At 38.7% G+C, this 22,406-nt stretch overlaps 1 protein-coding gene across 3 annotated transcripts in view; it reads left to right on the top strand.

Moving 5' to 3' along the window:
• The first annotated feature begins 14,790 nt into the window (after nucleotides 1–14,790).
• Nucleotides 14,791–22,406, top strand: part of rbfox1 (RNA binding fox-1 homolog 1) — a 285,471-nt gene continuing 277,855 nt past the window's right edge. The window contains exon 1 of one of the 3 annotated variants that reach the window (XM_051886614.1): nucleotides 14,791–15,068. In XM_051886614.1, coding sequence (XP_051742574.1) covers nucleotides 15,024–15,068 — 45 coding nt within the window. In that variant the 5' untranslated portion in view covers nucleotides 14,791–15,023. Of the gene's footprint in view, nucleotides 15,234–22,406 lie in introns of all 3 variants that reach the window. The other 2 variants (XM_051886615.1, XM_051886618.1) reach the window with 2 other exon arrangements.

The following is a 22,406-nucleotide window of genomic DNA, read 5'->3' as shown; positions in this document are numbered from 1 at the left end:
TCTCTGGAAGGCTTGATTCTGATTGGTCAATCATGGTATTTTCTTAAATTTATTTTTTATTATTCGCCATTGTTCTTGGCAGCTCTGTATATAAGTCCGCTCAGCACTTTCATGTCTTTTTTCATGCTTATTAGCCTGTGTAGTGTCTGTTTATTAGTACTCATAAAGCACATATTAATGCCTTATTCTGCATGACCATATTCTACATCCCTACCTGAACCTATAACCACTACAACAAGTACCTTACTAACTATTAATATGCAGTAAATTAGGAGTTTATTGAGGGAGAAGTCATGGTTAAAAGTGAATTTGCTTTCCCCATACTAAAGTGTTAACTAATTTTTTTATTTTATTTTTTAAATCATTTAATTTATTAATTTAGATTTTGTATGGAAACTGACAATGGTTATTCTACATGAATGCGTACAATATTAGATGACAGTCTTGTGGATTAGTCAAATGGTTCTGCCATCTTCCCTGGTTTTAGAATAAGCTTTTCAAATCAGTTTGAGATTAGAAATATTATGTACTATGTAAAAAAGAAAAGAAAAAAAGATTAAGATTCTGTTTATTTTTCCGCCCGTTACGGCACTGGGTTTCGGGTTGTCTACACATGTTTCCATAGTGCTTTGTTCAAACCTGACTGACTCTGCTGTGTTGTGTTATCCAGTGCTTGGCCGTCTCGTTCTCCATAAACTGTTGCCATTTCTCTGTTTGGTTCTCATTGCAGCCTGCCGTTTGGAGTGCACACTGGCTGTGTCTGGGCAGCAGTCAAGCATAATGTTGCAAAGGCTTTTTAGAGATTTATTCCAGAAACACTATTGCTGAGTCAAGAGGGTCTCCCTGAATTCTGACACACACATGCTGGTCATCCATTAACAGACTAATGTCTCCTGGCTTTCTCATCCACTGGTTTTGGAACCCTTGTATTTAAAGCTGAAGTATGTACTTTCTGTGCCATTAGTAGTTAACCAAATGCAAAACTAAAGGGCCTCATTCAGTAATATTTTTTGTAAGATTTGCATATTTATGTGTGCAGGAAAAATAATACTTTAAAATTTTAAGCCCACTGGGTATATGGGTTCAATTGGTTCTAAATTTGATCATGAATTTAGAATTAAATTTATTGCAAACATATTCATGAATAATGAATTCTACATCAAAATGTTTATATGCTGATTTTATGCACAAATACATGTGTATGTGTGAAAGAGTTAGGGTTATTGAAAGAGACTGAATGACTGCTTTCAAATGGATTCTTGAACTCTTCTCCCATCTTCAGTTTGCCAGACACAAATATAGTACCGCTCCCGAACCCGCACCATTGGTTGAAACAATGTTGCTATGTATGTCTGGTCGGGAGGACCACACAAACACAGCAAAGTTTTGAAAACACCACAGATTGGCTCTGTTATTCATTTGTGCTAAGTCAAGCTATGAATGGCTGACCTAAGCTCGGATAGAAGAATGTATCTTCACATTAAAAAAAACTCAGCACTTCACCTTTAAGTGGAAAGGTTTCTGTCCAGAAAGGATTGGATAATCTCCCTTTGAAATGCAAGGTTAAGACTTCATCATTTTGGGTGAATGGCTTTATTCTTTGGAGACCCATGATTATACAGTTGGGCTTAAGTCAGGCTAAAAGGTGCAGTGATTTATAGTAACTGTGTGCGTGCACATACGTGCCACCATATAATCAGAAGAAGATAAGAGTGTTCCGTGCCTTGCTGACTACCCATAAGAACATCAGCTATGGGAAAGTAAAGGATGTTTTGCTCTTGTCAACAGATATTTACGAGCGAAAAGCAGTGTGACTGCTTGTCCCTGAGATGGCCTCATGTCAGGCAAAGGTCTACTGCCGGCTGCCGACAAGATGTAGGTCAGGCCAGTTCAAAATAGCTGCAAGGCCAAAGCCAGGGGAATGGCAGTGACCTCATAAATGGTAACTCTGTGTGGCAGCGTACCTCTTCTTGTTTTTCTTCTCTCTGATCCTCCTTTAACCTCTCACTGGGCTTGGACAACTCCGTCCAGGTCTTTTCGTCATGATCCCGGTCCCTAATGGGATTCCTTTTGACACTCTTACAAGATGTGACACTAGTACTGCAGAACTGTGTGTGTGTTCGGGGGAATGTCTCTGATTTTGTGTGAATTCCCAAGGCAAGGCACCAATAGGATGCCTCGTCTCACGTTGTGTTTGTAATGTCACACAGATGGACTTTTAGGCAAGTCAAAAGTTCAGCGAGACACTTCAATAAGCAGATGGATTGATTTAACATCTTGTTAAGCTTGTAGCTATTCTGTTCCATTGTAGGGGGGAATGTGTGTGCAAAAGCAGAATAGTTCAGTAATGGACTTCAACACAATGGTAAATGTATTAGGTATTGAGGAGTCTGTGGAAAAGATTGTAAATTATTGATTGGTCGTTAACATTGACATGTTCTGCAAAGCAATATCATTGTGAATTTGAATTTAGAATAAATTAGCAAGGGCACTTGGGCAGAATCCTTGCTGTTGCTTTCCATTTGCATCGCAAATGCAAACCTGTCTGTGCTATGCAGACAATCTTTGCAATCTACATAATGGGTGGTTAACAGAATCCTGAAGGTTTTTTTTTCTCCTTTTTGCACTGTAATTGAAAGACCATATAAAAGAAATGTGCATCTTTTGTCATAAGAAAATGCCATCTTTTGACATGAGCTGGAACGCTTGTGAGCCAGATGCCTTTAGTCACAAACCGTAAATTTGGATGGCGAGAGACATATACAATCATCTAACCAGTGACCTGAGCAGTGTATGAAGCTATTCTGCTTAGTAGTGTGAACTGCACAGCAGTCAAGTAGCATGTTATATTTCCTGCACAAATGAAATTAGGTTACATTAAGTGCTGCATTAAGTCATAATTGAATGTAGAAACATCCATATGCCTTAATTGAACAGATACTGCCATCCAGTGGAAACGGGCTGAATTCGGGCTTTGATATTGTCTTGTAACGTACATTTTAATTCAGTAGCTCCATGCTGTCTCTTTATTTGTATGTAAAACAGGCCCTTCGTCCACTAAATGCATAGGATAATGAGCTCCACATCTCACTCCTGTCTGCACATGACTCCTAGAATTGACGAAAATACTTCAGGTTTCACGTAGATACTGTAGCATATTCACAATCTTCACCAGATTCATTTCAAATGGCTTCTCTTTCTCCACCACATTCGCATCAGACCGCTACAGTCAATAGAAATTAAGAATAAGGACACTGAATATTCAGCAAGGACACATTACATTGATAAAAATTACAATAAAGACAAAATAAATTTCTATTTAAGTATTCTGAAAAACTTATCACAGTTTCAACAGAAATATAAAGCAGCACATCTGTTTTGGACAGAACAGTGACTATACTAATAAATGTTTCTTTAGCAGCAAATCTGCATGTTAGACTGATTTCTGAAGGATCATGTTTTATACTGTATTTTTGATCAAATACATGCAGCCTTGGTGAGCCTAAGCGACTTCTTTCAAAACTATTTTAAAAACCAACCCCAAATTATATAAATCATACTGATTTTTTTTTTAAACTCACCACTCAAATTATGTTATTAAATTTTGAATTTAATTCTCAGACTTTTCGGATCCCACTGTACATATATAGTTTATAGACATTGATTGATTTGTTATAGTAAGGATCGCTTTATTATCTCGAGGGTGAGACACGTCACGAGGGGACAATGGATAGGTTTGTTCTGTAGGGTCAGATATGAATATCTAACAATATTACTCTGTTTACAAGCAGCGAAGTAGTTGCATATTTGGAGGTGGAAATGCACAAACAAATTCTGGAATAATGTGGTCTTGCTAGGGTCATTAAGACAGCAGCATTGTTAGCTTTCGCTGTGAAATATAGTTGTGTAGCGGAGCGCCTGGGGCGGGGAGGAAGCAGAGGATCTAGAGAAACACATTTCCCCTTTGCCTGCTGCTTTGAATGCTATTAATTTCATGCCTTGGATGAGTGAGCCGGGGCCCTTTTCTGCTGGACAAAAATAAATCTAATATTCATGTTTTGATTGGCTTTTCTTCATATTTGATATGGTTAAAATGTCATGATCTGTTTTTTTTACTTCTTTTTTTGTCTGAATGTTACACTCAGATATGGATACGAGGCATAAGCAATTATTACAAAGAGTTTGCTTTCTTTGGTATGTAAATCGGGCCTTGAAATTATGCAGCGTTCATGTGTTTCCTGTACTGTGATGTTATTAGGTATAATCTGTAGCAGATTGGGATTTCCACACTTGTTTTTGTGCTTACCAAGCTGCTAAACGGCCTCTTTTGCAATCGCGTTCTCAGCCGTTAGCGAATGTCGGTGCGACAAAAGGAACCTTTGATTTTGTTGACTCAAGTTCAGATGGTTTGTGTGGTGTGAGAGGTGAGCAGCAGGATACTGTCTGAGCCAGAAGGCAGAGCTGGCATCAGGTTCCTGCTGTCATTTCCAGCTGCCTGCAATAGCCTCATCAGTGACATCACTTCTCCATTGCTAGCACACCAGCTCAATCACGCTCTCATCAGTATTCCACCCGTAAGAGGATTTCTCCCTCTCCTTTCTTTTCTCTCACGACAAAGATCCATTGCTCGCTTGTGCCACCTAAACACTCAACCCCTTCAACTCGCTCCGATTTGACTTTGATGCCAATTTGATGCCAATAATTTGCTTGATGTGGTCAAACAGTGGCACGTTTGGGGAATATTGACAGAGGATGAGGGAGAGAGCACGATAAAGACTTGTTCCGAGGATGAATGGACCGTTCCTCCGCTGTGCCCCAAGCGGACTTCATTGGTCTTATCAGTGTCCCGCAGGCGCACCTGATAACTCTGAAGGGCAGAGGGATCTTTTGGGGCTCACTAGCTGGACCTCTGTGGTTAATTGTGTCCAGTGAGGACTGATGTCCAATCTGTCCATTGCAATTTAAGTATTTACGGAGACCGAGTCAGCGAGGCAATTTGGTTTCTTGCTGCAGTTGTATTGTCGGGTCATTGCGCATCAACCAGACTTGGACAGAGGGAAGGGGTTTTGTTGCGACGGCTCGGTAATGCAGAATAAATAGAGGAGAGTGACCTTGATCATGGTGAATAAGAGCATGTCGACTGGTGGAGAAAACAACAAATAAACATGCCGGTGTAAACGCCTTGTGACAAAAGGGGTCACTCACCTAATTGATTTTGCTCTTGGTGGAGCAAATGTATGCAAGGTGTTTTTGCAGGGTCAATGTGTTTTGGAAAATTTGAAACGGAAAAACGCTGCACTGTATATTGAAGTGCACGGCCAATGGAAAAGTATATGTGATGTGGGCTAAATGTATCCCTGCTGGAAACTCGGGCGTCTTTTGAAATGTTGAAATTCATTGATTAGAGGTGTCTTTGGGTAAACTGCATTTTGCGTTATGATTATATTTATTATGCTGCGCATATAGAGGGATAACAAATCATGAAATAAGACTCAATCATGTTGAGTCTCTTACTTGGAGCAATTTTCCTCCATTACTGTCATCTTTAAGGACAAAAGTATGATAATATACGCTTTTTTGAACCGCTAATGCAAGAATCTATTGCATACAAAATGTGTATTGCATTTATGTCACTTTGTCTTCCAGCTCCTTGGGACGCATCTTTCTCAATGGCCAATCAAGAGCAGTTGTCTGTCATCTTGGCTGTAGAGAAAAGCTGATCCCCCGCTTGTGGAATTGTTCTGTCACTGGATGGATTGATTCATTCTTCAGTGTGCAGGGACCACTAACAACTACTTGTCTCCCTCTGATTATATCTTAGCCTACAGATTATTGAGTTACAGACTCCAGGTACTGACCTTGGCCAAGTATTAATGTTTCTCAGTGCTGTACCTCCTTTCTGTAAACTGAGGGTTTGGTGTTCTAAGATAGCGGTTCTCAACTGGTGAACTAAAAAAGGCAGGTGTGTTTTGGAAAGCAGGGGGAAAAATGTTAAATGCAAATAGTAAAATGCAATTGAACATATTAATCATGTATAGTTACTAATCAGCCAATAGTAGACATTTGTATAATTTTTAAATGTATCTGTTTTGGTTATATAATTGTGCATGTTCATTATCCCTATTTTTACTTGATGATGCCAAAACTAAAGTCTTTAATAATGATGGCAGTTTAATACATGTAATATTTAGCAAATCTCAAAATGAATATCCATTTCCATTCAAAATGAATATACTCATATCCATTCATTCTGTGCATTTATAATGTTGTGATGCCTAAATTCACTTTGCATTTAAAATGACTGATTTTAGTTTTTAGTGTTTAATTTTTTTTAAAATTCAGACAATAGTATAAATTTAAAGAAAATATATATCCTGATTTATATTATATTATATTATATTATATTATATTATATTATATTATATTATATTATAACACAATAATCATATATCAGGATATTAAAATGTTTTCTTTAAATTTTATACAATTTTGTAATTTTATAAACACTAAAAACTTTATACATACACACACATATATATATTTGATAAATATATAAATAAATATTTCATGTGATTTTTTTTTTTTTTTTTTTTCCCCCTCAATAACAGCTCAACAGGGACACAAAAGGCATATTCATTGCACTCTAGCATTGTTATTTGACAGAGTTTTGTTTTGAGTTTTCTTCATTTACATTCTTGCACCGAAACCCTTCATTCTGGCATTAGTCACTCGTCTTGCAGATTGCCGCAAACTAACTGGCAGATGGTAGCTTTGTGATGGGGGTATTGTCTCTGACATTATGTTAAGAGGGTTGCTCTTGATCGAGTAAACCATTCGAAGGCTCGTGGAGGAGCTCAGCTGCGCGCAGTGAGGGTTTCATTTTGTCTGGGTGAAAAATCAGAGTTTATCTCTTATTCTTTGGTCAGCATATCTAGGCCCCAACCAATCGCATTGTGCTTGTCACATGACTGACATACACAGTGTGACAGCCCCGAGCTAGGTGAAGGCATGCTATTTCTACTCTGAATTCATACTGGCATTCTCCATTTTCTCAGCATAAAAGCCAGACAATGCTGGTGGATATTCATTTGATGTATCCCTGGTGGACAAAAAAAAAAGAGAGAAAAAAAAAAAAAGATGCACTTTTGTGTGTGAATGTCTCATGCTCTCACAGCGCTTGGGGAGAAGTAAAATGGGTTTCTAGTAGTTCACGGTGATGGGAAATGTACTGTACTGCAGTGTGGTTGCGTCTTCCCTGCTTTGGAGTTGCATCAGTTAAGTCTGAACTCTCGAGCGGTGCGGAATGAATGTGCTCAGGTCATGCTCTCTGCCCTATTCTTCACATGTAAATGTGTCTGAACGTGCTCCGCCAGCCCGTGTGACTGCCTCTTGTCTGAAATTACCTTCACCTGCTGCACTTTCCGAATGAGAAATCCGTTACAAAGGAAGAAATATGTTTGCAAAACACCAGAGGCTACATGACTAAAAATACAGTCTCCTAGGTGACTAAGCAAAGTTTTCACTGTCTCAAAGACATAAGCCTTTGACTTTGATTTTTCAAAGGACTTCCTTTTCAATAGCACAGTGTCAAAATAAATATTGAGCTTATATATTTTGTAGCGTCTTCGCCCTGGCCTTATTTTGGCTGAGCGATTTGGATGATAATATTTTTAGTTTGTTTTGTTGTTGTTTTTGTTTATTGTCTTTTTTTCCCCAAGTATGGCAGTAACCATGGAAACATGCAATTAAATGAGGGTAGGAAACAGCAGCCAGGCCTGTATATGCTCTGAGCCAGTGTAGCCTGCATGTGTGTTCACTGGATAGAATCCTTTCACGCTCCATCTCACCCAGTAATGCGCTTTATGAATTTTGAAGCAAACATTTAGCACTGCATTTTTTCCTCTTCTTATTTTCCCTTCTTTTCGGCGGTGAATGCACAGCGCAGCATGTTTCCGACGACAAAGGTTATTATGTGGCTGCCGCCACACTATTAAAGAGGAAAGTCATATCAATAGAGCGAATGAGAGAGGATCGGAGGGGAGCCGGTTAAATATTTCATGAAGGTTGTTTATCATGGTGTATGTATTACAGACTATACATAATTTAAGAAAGTAATATTGTGTCCCCCTACTTTGCTATTACTAACTCTCATATTTTAATGTCGTTTGGGGGGGGGGTGCATTGTGGCATCCTAAAGTTCCCACTTCTCTCTTCCTGTCTCTCTAAAGCACAGCTCAGTTTCAATTGACTTACCTTCCCAATACAAGTTATCAGAGCGGGGCCAGACCATTCTATTAAACGCAGTAAATGCTGTAGATGATAATGAGAGCTCTGTGTGGGTGAATCAGAATCAGGGATTGATCAGGGCAGGATGTGGTGAGGATGGCTTTTGTGCAGCAGCGTGCTGTTGTTTGGCTGGTTAGCCTGTCACCGCTAGCAGCTGCTAGTAGCTAGTTTATGTTGTTGTGCAAAATCCTATCTATCATCCCCAAAGCCATTCCACTGGCTGAGACATTTTTTTTTTTTTTTTTTATGTGTACTTTATTCAGTGCCGATTAGAAATTTTTTTAGGGTGTGTTTAATCATAAAAATGTGCCTTTTGAATGACATTTCTCATTAAAAGCTAAACATGTTGAGATGAAATATTTCCCTTTCTTTGTTTCAGTTAGCCTTTGGTTTGCTAGCTAACAGCTTTGCCTACTGGCTTAGCATAGTGCTAACTGTTTAAAATAAACTTTTAGCAAGACATATAGATAATGCCATGTGTTTTCATCAGGCTATTAGCTTAGCATTGTGCTAATTGGTGAAGAAGAGCATTTTTACCAAGATTAGGATATCACAATAATGCCCTGATAAGACACTTATATGTGGAGATGTCTTTTTGATTTGTGCATTTTCATCTTGAATATTTTTTTTTTTTTTAGTCCATATATTGTACAACAACCCTTATGAAAATTAATCATGGTTTTACTACAAATAAAACCAAAAAACTCCCTGCTTACTATGTTGCATTGTTGCAAAAATAACTAGCTATTCAACTATGCCGAATCTATAATAATATAGTACTGTCGTTAAAGGTGTTACACAGGTGGCGGAGTAATAACTTCTGCTAATTAATAGATTTGAGATCGATTCATGTGAGATTGTTGTAAAAAAACAAAACTGGCATCTGAGGACTACTTTGCTATTTTGCTCTCACCAAATAACGATGGAACTTGCGACCATAGTTGAGCTAATGATGCTTTTTGGAAATACACCCCAAGATATTTGTTAGTGAAGTGTTTGAGACTGTGTGTGTCATTGGTCACATGGCATTTACAGTTCAATCGATTGGTTCAAAAAGTTATGTGGTCCCAAGATGGCACATTTCAGATTGTGTACTTCCATTGAGATTATTAGGAATGCTAACGTATAGCAGAAGCCTTCAGTACTAAATTATCTGCTGCCTGGCCCATATCCGCCCACTGCCGACACACATTCTTCTTTTTTTTTCCTCCTCTCTTTTTCTTTTTCTCCTTCTCTCATTTTCTGTGCTGTTGCCTGTTGAGACCTCAAGACAGTCATTCACTCACATTGAAGACAGACACAAAAGCCCATTCTCTTCATCAGTCTCCATTCCCGTATTGCAGGAGATTTCTTCAGCGAGCTCTAACGAGCCCTCAGCACCCACAACATGGTGGAATAGAGGTCAATGACTCTTGCATCCATCAATATTATGTTCAACATTCTGTCCTGATGCCCAAGGCGTTTTATACACAAATGGAAGAAATATGAATGCTGCTCGAGATAATCACTGTGAAACTCAGGAGTGTGAAGGAGATGGCTGGAATTGTTTTATTGATTTGGCTGTAAAGGTATGAGCAGTGCTGCACCATGTGTTGCCACGTTGATGGATGAGGCTCCATGGCCCCACTCCAGAATAAAGAACATACCCCTGTTTTAGGTAAAGATGGTTGGAAGGTAGGCCGAAATCGAGATGGCAGCTTTAAACGTGCCTGACAGCATTCATCATGCTTCCTTTGTCTTACAAAGACAGGCCACCGATCGGTATACCCATCAACAACCCACCCAGCACACGGAGGCATTTCAATCATACCGACAGCAGTTACAGCATGATCCCAAAGGTATTCCTGCATTTTGGTATCGGCAATCTGCGTATTAACAAAATTACATGGCTGCGAATGAAGCGGCTACAAAGCAACAACGCCACGCTTCTGTCACGGCGCCTCTCGCCTCATTAATTTAAATCATAAAGTATCAGCTCAATTAGATAAGCATTCATCTGCCATAGATTGCGATCTTAATTCTTGCTGGGGCTCCGCCGGTGAGTCACACGGTTTTGAACTTGAGAGTTTGGCGTGGATTAGTAGCGAGATGGAATTTTCTCTCTCACAAGGCAGAGAAGTCACTTCCATTACCCATCTCCCTCAATTAGGCTCCGAGGTAGGGAGCAGCTTGGGGCGTCGAGGCCCTGACCGCCTCTCCTGGGGAAAGCAACTGTTAAGTGCTTCAAAGTTGTTCTAAGTAAATAAGATGATGAAACAGTGCGGGCTAAATTGGGAAGGACGGCAGAGTAATAAATGAAAGCAATAAACAGAATCTGATGAGATTATCCTAAGATAATAGTCTAGAAGGCTAACTCCGAATTGCATTGCTGTTCATATTTGAATATATATTGAGTTTCTCAGTGCACGCTAATCTCTCTATTGACTTCTTTTTTTTATTGCACAATGGAAAGCCACAGCCCTTGAACTTTTCCGACAAATACGAGTTATTGTCACCATCAGGCAATTTGGCGATCAAGCGGTGTCTCTTATTTAAAGAGGGAGGAGGTAATTACGGGAATGGCGGATAAATAATTTGTGCAGATTCAAACAGCCACACAGACAATGAAGAGATGAGGCAGGCCCCCTGCCAGGAGCGGCAGAGAGAGAGAAAAATCCTCTTAGCTTATTCCTGGATATACTGTACGTGACCAACAATCTCCTCGACCGCTTTGCCTTGTCATCGCTCAACGTGTCAACGTTACAATTATTACTTAACCGATTCGGAGGCCCGAGCACAAAGGTAGAGCTGTTGCGTGTAATAGGAACAAATTAAACAGATGAAAATGAAATCGAAATGTCTCCTTTCAGTTCTCCCTGGCATTGTGCACCCCTCTCATTTAATGCACTCTTATCGCATGGGCATGAAGAACAGCATATTCAATAATGGCAATTTATAGACACTGCCGCTGCTTCTGCTACCTACGGCCCAGATTCTATCAGCTTATCGTAAGAGTCGTCCTTGACGCGCTACAGTATATGTGCGGCTAACTCGCCTGCGTGCCTTCCGTGAAATACTAAGCCTGTGATAACCATGTACCGGCATCTGTCAATCACAGCACGGGACAAATCAGTCAGAAATCAAATTAAATAAGACAAGAAAGTGGAAATAAGGGAACAAATCTACACCACGCAGATGATTCCAACACTGTTTGTGCTCGTAAAAAGGAGAACTGAATAATCCCATTAGCGACCTGGTTGGAAGCAAGAGACGCTTTGGAAACACATGGCATGTTGCCAATTTTAATTTGTGTAAACGTATAGGGGTGCGCCCGGGAGACCTGGATGAACGGTAACCCATTACCGATATTGTGTTGGAGGCTCATAAATAACCATAAATGTTGCCAAGGAGGAATCTCTAATCCACTGTACGGAACTGTCCATCTCTCTAGCCTCTGTCCTCTTCCTGTCCCCTTGCTCTCATTTGCACCTAAAGTGGGATGCTGTGTGTTAACACGCAGGGCCCTACAAGGTGGCCTATTTTGTAATGTGTTGGGTATTTAATGCATGAGGGAATAGCGTCACGGCTTGAGGAACGGCACCAAGAAAGAAAAAAAAAGTGGGGCTCTGTGGTGTCTCTTAGATGAAAAGGATTAAAGTCTGGTGTTACAGTTTATTTTAGTCAACTGCCATTTCACTGGAGGTCTAAAAAATGATTTTTAATGCTAGGCTCCCCAAACACGACATGTTTTGCTTGAAGGACGGCTGTCAGCTAATAAACATCCCAGGGCTATTAGTTAATAATTTTGAAACTTGGGGGGGAAACATGTTCAAATGACGCTGCTGATGATGAAATGATAAAAAAGCTGCATGCATAAAAACACTTTAATAAACATTGTGAAGCACTAAGAAATTGGAATGTCAGGGCAGGATGGAATACATATTAAACATCATGTCTCACGGCACTTCAAAGCAGCAGGGATGTAGTTACATAGAGGTCACCTATGACAAGTCCTTTAGTCTCCCTGCCTGATGCAGCTCTGTGGGGGCTGCTGCTAACCCAATTTATGTAGACTGTCACCGGGATTTTGCAGCGGTGACTGCTATCACACTGATCTACACTAGCCTCCTGCTGCTCACCAGGAAAAAAAAGGGAGATATTTTCTTGTCATAGGGTTGTCAGATGTCACAGTTGCCAAGGACCTTGCAGTCGACTAATGCCTTTCAAGTTCTCGACCTCATGCCAGGGATGGGGTAAGTCCGAAAGAGGCCTCGTGCTAAACTTATCAGCAGTGACTGCTAAGAGGCATGAGATTGACTACTGTGATTGCATTTCATATCAAAGGCAGGGTGCAGTTAGAGCGGCCTACTTAATACGGTGGGGTTAACGATTGGGGGAATTCACGTGCTATCCGACAGCAATATATATCTGTCAGATCTGTAAGAGGATAAAAAGGATGGCTAAGGAGATAATGATACAGATACGGATGCGCAAGTGGGTTTGTTGTTTTTACCCAGTTTCGCTCAAAATGAAGTGGAGACCGGCGCCATTGTAATGGAAATATAATAATACTAATAATAACAAAATTCCACAACTGTCCATGGACTGTGTAAATTAAAGCTGCAGTCCGTAAGTTTTGCCTCTTTGTCGCCATCTTTGTTTGAAACCTGCAATTGCAGTTATTTGCGGAATTATCATTTTTACGTGGGCTGTGTATCGGCACGGATGAATCTAATGTTTGCTGTCATTCACCACATCGGTGTGGATAGTCAAGTCAAGTCACCTTTATTTATATAGCGCTTTTTACAATGTAGATTGTGTCAAAGCAGCTTTACATTGATAACTGGTACATTGTTTGACTGCACAGCAGCTCTTAAAGAATAGTGTCAATGCAGGCAGATCAAAAGCACTGTTGAATATCAAAATGTCAAGTCAAGTGTCCCCAACTAAGCAAGCCAGAGGCGACAGCGGCAAGGAACCCAAACTCCATCAGGTGACATCAGGTGGCAGACAAGTGGCAAATTGGTGTTAAAATGGAGAAAAAACCTTGGGAGAAACCAGGCTTAGTCGGGGTTTACAGTATAAACAGTATAGTATAAACAGGTTACAGTATAGTCGGGGATACTGTACTCCGGAATCACAGATTCTACATCTTGGAAGTATGACCAAAATAAGAATTTTCACTGGAAAATGTCATCTGAAGAAGTAAGTAACATGTCTGCCACTTTTGTTCTGTCCAACTGAGAAAAAAGCATTAGCCTACAATAAATCGCGCTGCCAATAGTGATTAAATCTAACGATCGCTTAGCTCGGATCACGTCAAACCGTGCAAATTATTGTTATTGTTATACTTTGTTCTCAAATTGTTAATGTTAACAACATCAGCATTGCATGACTATGTGCATTTAGTGTATATTAGCGTTACTGTAGATTTCAATTTCTGTAGCCACTCTGCAGTCCGAAGTCTTTTGCTTTTGACTACGGGTGAATCTCCAGTTGTCACTGATGATTGTCATTTGGACCTTGATAAGTGATAAGTTTATGATAAGTTTAATTATTGCAGCTGCTGTGAGAAAAGGCTATAAATGATCCGCCATACTCACATGTGATTTAGCATACTAGCTGGGACTTGTTCTTTATGTAAACAGACGTGACGTAATGACGCAAAGACGAACGGCTGCATGCTTGAATTTTCCGCGGAAACCTACCAGTACCACCCGAATTATAAAAACATTATTACAAGCTTACCATTGTGAATCGGGCTAAGGTAAGGAGATCGTTTTGAACACTGGCTGGTTATGTACTTGCTCAAAAATTGATTTCGGATAATTATTAACCAAAAAAAGTTACCGACTGCAGCTTTAATGTCAAGTACAAAGAGTGCTGTTGTTAAATCACACTTTTTGGGTTGTAACAGCAGTTAGGCGTTTTAAATTGTATACATGCATTTTGATAATCAAATTTAATTAAAAAAAACTTATATAAATTATCATTTTTTTAAACAAATAAAATTCTATAATTTATAATATATTATTATAATATAATAAATGATAATAAAATATTTTTTATCTTTTATAGTGATTTTTTTTTTAACTATTTATTTTAAGTTTAAGCTTTTATTTCAAGTAGATAAATAAATACAAGCACACAACTGGCAAATACGCCTATAAAAGCCCTGTTTTATCAGATGATTTGATTTGATTTTTTTTTTTTTTTTTTTAATACAGCATCTGCTGTAGGGGGTGGTGGTCATGTATGACAGTTATTTCACTTCCGTCGCTTGTTTCTAATCAAGAATTCATGGTCTCTGAACATATGACATATCATAAATACAGTACGGATCTTATTTAAGATGAACTGAATGCATTTATATATGTAGGTTGTAAAAGAAACAGGTAACTGAACAGAACAGAACTTTAAGCCCGAATGCATAGCTCAGCATTTGCCACTTAACTAGATCGACTTGTGGTGCAGAAAAGCTGTAGGATTCCGTGCATCACTTTCGAGTTGTTTACACTAAACCCCTGAGCCAAAGTCAGGCTCAATGGTGTGAACTTGTGAAGGATCACAAGGATGACTGGCACAGGCGCGTGGAGTGACAGATGCAGTCATTTACATGGCACCACGTGGATACGGTCCACTGACTATCACTCGCGCGCTCTCCGTTGCCCGTTCTGCCTCTCTCCGCGCGCAATCGGTTTACCTCCACTGAGAAAACAGGAGGCACTTTTCCTTTGCGTTTTCGCTGCCCGACCACAATGAAATCTTGGCAGCTAATTGCAGTCGTGGGAGATGCCCTTCAGGTAAGACACATGAGAGGTGGGGAGAAAGGAAAATGAGCGCGTTGGTTAGAGGAGGAATTTGAACGCGAAATCGTGGGATGTTTTCAGTGCGCCGCCGTTAAACCTTCAGCCGACACGTTTTTCTTCTCTTTCGACTCTCGCTTGAGCCTTATTGCAACATCAAAGGTTAGTGGTGACATCTCAATAGCTTGGCTTGTATTCTTGCATCTTGATGCACGCCTGAGGTTTGTGGCGTTGAGGGACATTTCTGAGGGACTTGAGAGAGACCGGTGCTTTCTGCATGGCATGTGTTTTGGGTTCAGGCATGCTCTCCGAGATCTCTTGAGTTAAGGAATGGTCCATATCTCATGCTCTGTCTTTAATGGTCGATGCCAGTACACTCGTACCATTTCTAAAGGACTTTGCGAGATACCTAAACCTCATCTTAACGATCACAAAGTTACCTGCTTGATTAAACAGGCTTGAGATTAATAGGATTTAAATGTTACAGCGTTAGTTATTTCCAAGGACTTTGCTGGTTCACCTGCTACTGGAAAGTTCAGGTTATTGTGCATCTTCTCACACTGAGATCAATAAATGCATCTGTACTTGACAGTGGGAGTCAGGAAGAAAACTGCATTACAAACGTACTGTAGGTTGAAATATGAAATAGTGTTACAAAGAAGATGAGACAAACAATAACACCTTTTAGGTTGTCACTTGGAGTCAGAATGATGACTGCTTTCTCACTGCCTCATGCTGTGGGGATAGAGTAGTCTTTCGTGGACGTTAGTCACAAACTGTCTGTTTTGAGCACTCAACTTCTTTTATGTAGACCTCATTTCATAAAAAGCTTGAGAAATGTACCCTGCGTCCCCTTATACAATCTAGTAGTATGTAGTGTAAGTATTGTAGTAGCCATGTGTGGTGTGTTTTGTTGTTTTTAAAATTTGAAATGTCATTATAATTATTATTTCATATAATACAGCATTTTTCATCATTACAGTTACTTCTGCTAAGTTATGATGGCGGGTGTGATTTACACAGGTATTTGTGGACACACAGACCCTGGGTTCTGTTTTACGAGAGCGATTGTAACTTCCAGTTTAATCAGGCTCTGGTTTATTTGAAGCAGCCTGGAGAAGAGGTCTTAACCTTTCCCAGGTTAACAGCAGAGACACTTTCACTCGAGTGGAGTCTGACTAATTCCATTCTGTCACTAATGCATGGTCAGAGACATGTCACATTTAAAACCTTTAAGACATAATAGACATTGTTTTGACTCTAAAATAGTGCATTGTCTTGCACTATGTTGAGTTGTACAGTGACAGTGGAATGCACTCTTGATCTGTGTTTGTCCTGCATTTATTTAAACGAGCCACATCTAACTGTTAACAACACAAAGCTCTGTTATATATATATATATGACACGAGTTATAATGTCTTAAATCACCTGAAACCAGACTCAATACACAGCATTTCATTGTGACAGAGGGTGTATTTTGTGTTTAACTAACACTAATAGTGTAATAATGTAATTAAGAATCTGCTGTTTTCGTTTGTTAGCCATATAGGCAAAAGAGCACAAGAACCTACAATTTTGACTCGTAATTGTAATGCTTAATGGCCAGCTGCAATAAAGGAGTGCTCCCTGCACCCTGCTTAGTATATGGCAAAAGACCAATTTTCATTCTGGAGTCAATGGTTAAAATCGTGGTTTCCCACAGAGGAATATTATGCACAGAAAACAACAGCTGAGCCCGTAGATGGTCCTACACAATGCCGATGTTTTTCTTTTTACAACAAATGGAGACTGAATCACTATGGCTATGACACAGTGCCAACAAATGGAAGAAAATGTGCCAAGATCCATGGCACAACAATATGTCAAAACGCTCTGTATGGTTTCTCCATGCCTCAGATGATTTATGGTGTTATTTTCCACACCAAATGAATTTGGCATTAATAGATGAACTTTTAAACGCTTTCCTGAAAAACTCTGAAGCTAACACTCTCAATGTTTTGAACGGGGGGAAAAAAAGGTTCTGATTGGCAGCATTCATTTTTTTTTTTTTTTTTTCAATTTATTTTCTACATTTATATCACAAAGTAATAACTGTATGTCTGCTGCACAGCATATAGAAACATATAGCTTTGTGACATTCTGGCGAAGGAATTTGGTTACTGAATAAAACGGACATACCAGAAAGGGCTCAAATTTCAAGATCCATTTCCTTCAAATATAGTCTACTTTGACTTGTAATGTCAGGCAGTTATAAAGCAGCTAGCAGAGGAACATACTTAAAGGGAGGACATGGCAGAGCAGTGCAAATTATAAGGCCTGATTAAATGCTGTCAGTCAAATTCTTACCTTCCCAATCAGGACACTTGGCTCTTTTGGTTCAGACGGTATTGAAATAATGATAACTACTCTGAAGGAAATGATTTGTATTATTTTGTCTTATTTATAAAGCTCTTTTACCTGCCAATTTTTCTTAAATATTTTCTTTTCATTCTTTTTATTTCCATCAGACTGTGATATCGTAATGGAGTATTAGTCCTTAATTTTAAAATCTCCTGAAGAAGCAATACCTTATGTCTCAAATGCTGTGTTTGGTTGTGTTGTGAATGTAGATAATGACACTTGTTTTTCATTCTTTGCAGACTAAGACCTTTTGAGTTGTTCCTTTCAAATTGTATTATGTTTATTGTGACTATTAATTTTAAAAATATATTTTTTTTTAATAAATATATATATATAATATATTTTTAAATATTTGCATCAACATAACTCTGTAACTGGCTTGCCCATCCAATTTATTGAACCTATTCGATACCAGTCATTTGAGGTTGTAGGCTGTTTCACAATGCTAAATTTATATGGGCTGTGGAGAAAAGTGGAAGATTATATGAAACAATAGCATGTTATGGGGAGAAAAGCTATGGGTTAATCCTGCAAAGGGGGAAGCTCATACATGAAAAATATTAATTGACCTTTTAATTTTGATACTTTTGTCACATTTTTATTCTTTATGCTCTCAGTAATTTCCAGAGAGAACATGACAGATAAGTTTTACATCGACAATGACGTTTGTCATTGACTTCCACACAAAACTATTTAACCTTCTCTATCGTACAATAAAGGTTTTTTTAAAGCAGTCTGTTCGAGAATGCGGTCTAGACATTGTTGTTCGAATCTGGTCTTTTCTAGCAGTGCATGATGGAGATTTAAAAACACAGACATGTGATGAATCTCATTAATGTGATGTACCAAACAAGAAGCCTAGTGCTGGGCGATAAGCAAGTGATTTATTGTGTAATCCCAGAGGGCGAACTGTAACTGCAGTTTCAAGAAGAAAGTATCCATGTTGGTTGTTTGTTGTCCTGGGTTATTAAGGGTTTCCAGTGCAATCGATACTGCTGCTTGTAGATGGTCTGTGAATGAAGAAGACTGACAGAATAGCTGGTTAATAGCCTCGGGGAGGGAGATGCTTATTGGCCTGGAGAAGAAACCAGTTTATTGGAATGTAATGGTGTATGTTGGCCCTTGTGGCAATGGATTTCAGGATAATCTGTTTTTAATCCCGACTCTGTTTGCGTTGATAAACACGCGTTCACAAATCTTAATTGGCCGTGGATTGTAGCGCTCAAAACCATTAGCATTTAGCACCTGCATCATCCTCTTAAGAAAGCACCCCCAGCACATAGTATCGCAGTTGTAGATCTCATGCTGGCACAGTTATTTGTGTTGACATTTTTAATGTAATTGAAATTATGTTCACGGTGGGCAGAGTTAAATCTCTATCCCTATATCGCCAAACCATTAAGAGAGGATAAAGGGATGAAGATGTGGTGACACCTTTCAAAGGTGCTTGTTTTAATCAGTGTTAAACGAAATCATAGATGGACAAACAAAACAGTGATTTAATTAGACCTAAGTGGAATTTGTCCAGTGTTGTACAAGATTATATCTCCTCTGCAGAATTCTATCCCCTTTGGACCATTTGTAATGCCTGTTTAAAAAAATATATCACATTATGACAGTCTCTTCTTCTACATAATTAAAATACCCTTTCTGGTTATCCTTTTGTAGTACTCTTGGTAGAAATGGTACAAATAAAATTATGCAGTATTTTACATTTGATTTCAATTTCCGAACTTTGTTCAGTTGTATTTATTTGTGCTGCTATTGCTAATTTGCTTATTTTGTTTTTATTGTATTACTGGCTGTACACTTGTCTATAATAATGTTTGAAATGTATATTAGTTTAGTCTAGTTTATTAGATGTTCTTTAGGCTGCTTATTTTTGTTTATGGTATTCAGCTGCAACAGAATGTTTTGCATAAAGACTGAATAAATCTAAATAAAACGATACCCGGCCCTAATTACATTCTTCATTTTATAACTGAAATATTTAACATTTTTAAATTACATTTCAGTTTTAGTTTTAAACATTAAACATTGTAACTACATGTAGTGTAAGTGCAAATGCGTTGTGTATAAATTAAGCTTTCAGATTAATTTGGTGTCCATATGCTATGCTAGTATGTAAGCTGACTAAAACAGACATTAATGGTCATTAGTATTTCAAACGATATATCGTAATGTGATTTTGTAGGAATTGTAATCAGGCACTAAAGAGAGAGTACTCATTAAAAGTTCTTTTGAGCCAGATTGCTTGGGGTCTTAAAGGAGGCCCGATTTTTCAGACACTGGCTGCATCCGAAAACCAAGGCAGCTGACTTGTTTCCTCGCTGCCTTATCAGGCAATGACTTGTAAGGGAGCGTTTGTGCATGAAGGCACCTCACGAAACTGATTTCAGACAGACTTTTGTGGCAGCGTAACAGTTTAATGATCTACATTTAGAGAACTAAACAAATATTTAATTACTACAGTTGTAATTTCTCGCTAGAAATGACATCAGAAGTGGAAAATGTTGGTCAAAAACGTACATTTACACACAAACTGACCAACTTTCGGATGCCATCTTTATTTTTCAAGCTCAACTGTCACAGAATGGAATGAAGGTATCTCAGGAAACAGGAATTGAAGCTAACATTGGATTCGGACGTGCCTTGATGCCTTCCTACATTGAAATGTGTCCTCCGAAGGCAGCATTTTCCAGTTTTCGGACCCAGCCCTCGTTAGTTTCTGCTAGGTTAATTGGCTAGTGAAATCCTAAGCTAGTAAGGTAATCAGATAGTGATGGTATGCCAAGATAGTAGGCTAGCTTGCAAGCTTACTGAAAGAAAAAAAAAAAAAAAAAAAATAAATAAATAAATATATATATATATATATATATATATATAGCTTTGGTTATATGATATGTGACACATTTTGAAAGATATTAATTGTCAAATTGACGTAGTTAAGACAACATATATTTAATTTTTTATATTGTCGCAAAATGTATTCTATATTATTGCACAGCTCTGTGAAAAAAAGTTTGATATTTAAGAATACCCAACATAACCTCATTACATACAGTATATAAAGGGATATGGACCATATAGCAATTTTCAACTGCTTGATTTGTTGTTGCAAAATGTAAACAATATTATCAACCAGCTCTAATCTGCTAAATGACTATAAGGTGTGAATATATTAAGACATTTAAAGGGTTAGTTCACCCAAAAATGAAAATAATGTCATTTATTACTCACCCTCATGTCGTTCGGAGCGCCAAAGTCACGTGATTTCAGCAGTTTGGCGGTTTGACACGCGAACTGAACCACTGATTCGAAACAAAAGATTCGTAAAGCTTCGAAGCTTCATGAAGCAGTGTTTTGAAATCGTCCATCACTAAATATTGTTGAAAAGTCATTATTTTGTTTCTTTGGCACTCAAAAAGTATTATTTTCGCTTTATAATATTACGGTAGAACCACTGTAGTCACATGAACTTTTTAAATATGTTTTTAATACCTTTCTAGGCATCTGAAAGTGTTAATTATCTTGCTGGCAATAGAGGCCTCACTGAGCCATCGGATTTTATCAAAAATATCTTAATTTGTGTTATGAAGATGAACGAAGGTCTTACGGGTGTGAAACAACGTGAGGGTGAGTAATTAATGACAGAATTTTCATTTTTGGGTGAACTAACACTTTAATAAAATCACAATGTTAAATAAACAACATCATGATTTTCTGTAAAGCAGCTTTGAAATCATGCTGTGAAAAGTGCTATACTAATAAAACTGACATAACTTGACATAGATTTTTTTTTAATTAGGCACCAAATAAAGCTCCCATTTAAAGTTATATCAGCTTTAAAGTTATATCAGTTAGATCCTGTGGGGTGACCGGATCTTTCCTGACACCATGAGTCATCGATAAATGCTTTCATCACTAGCAAAATTTGTATGTTTGACGTGTTACAGTGTACAGATGAGAAATGCGGCTTAGCAGGTCAGTAGCTCAGGTGCAGTTAAGTGAAGAAAAACACGCCACCGCATTGACCTTCAGTTTCCGTGTACATGACATTCGCTGACGGGCATTAGCGGCGTGCTTAACATCTCCTTTAATTTGTGTTTGTTTGTATATGATTTAATTGGCTCTGTGTGTTCGTTTAGGCTTTTGTATTTGAGGAAGGGTTACTTGTCACGTCAGTCTTAATGGACATCAAGAGCTCATAGCTGAATGTTGGGCGTTTTGTCCTTAGGTGCTCTGAGGTTGGGGCCTGCTGGTGATGATCACAGTGATAATTCAAAGTGATTTCACACAGCATGGTTTTGTCAGACCAGTCACCAACACCCTGTGGCACGGCTGCACGCTCATGTGTCTTAAATCCGCCAGAGGCTTTACCGTGGTGTGGTACACCAAGCCTTACTCATAGGTCAGATGAGTCATTGCTTTACTTTTTCTTTTCGTTTACACCGTAACACAATCTGAAGGCTTTTTTGGGAAGCGTGATTACGGATTGAGGCTACTCTACCTCTTATTTTAGACATCAGGGAGATCTCACGAGGTAGAGGCTCTCAAGCTTTTTGTATTCAGTGGAAGTACAGTGCAATACGTCAGGCTAACTCTGGGCATAGTGCTGAGGCATGCTTTTTTACAGTTTTTTACATAATTAGTTCAGACTCCACTTATTCAACATAGAGGACTGCTCAAATTGTGAAATCACCCTGAGCTGTAGAGAACCTTCTCTGAACTCTAGAATCAGCACTCCCTCGGTTCTCATCTACCTGAAAATGTTTTTTTTTTCCTCCTCCTTTTTATTATTTCCTTATTTCTACCCCCTCTCCTTTTTAAATGCTGACTTTTCACATGCTGTGTGCCAATTATTTCACGCTGTCTATGCGGCCTTGCATTCTCTCCTTATCGCAAATGGAAGAAAAGTCTTCAGCTGGTTATCA

This window comes from Ctenopharyngodon idella, chromosome 3 (genome assembly GCF_019924925.1).
Source record: "Ctenopharyngodon idella isolate HZGC_01 chromosome 3, HZGC01, whole genome shotgun sequence".
Lineage (NCBI taxonomy): Eukaryota > Metazoa > Chordata > Actinopteri > Cypriniformes > Xenocyprididae > Ctenopharyngodon > Ctenopharyngodon idella.
Note: the sequence above shows the minus strand (reverse complement) of the source record. Positions and strands in the feature narration are given on the sequence as shown.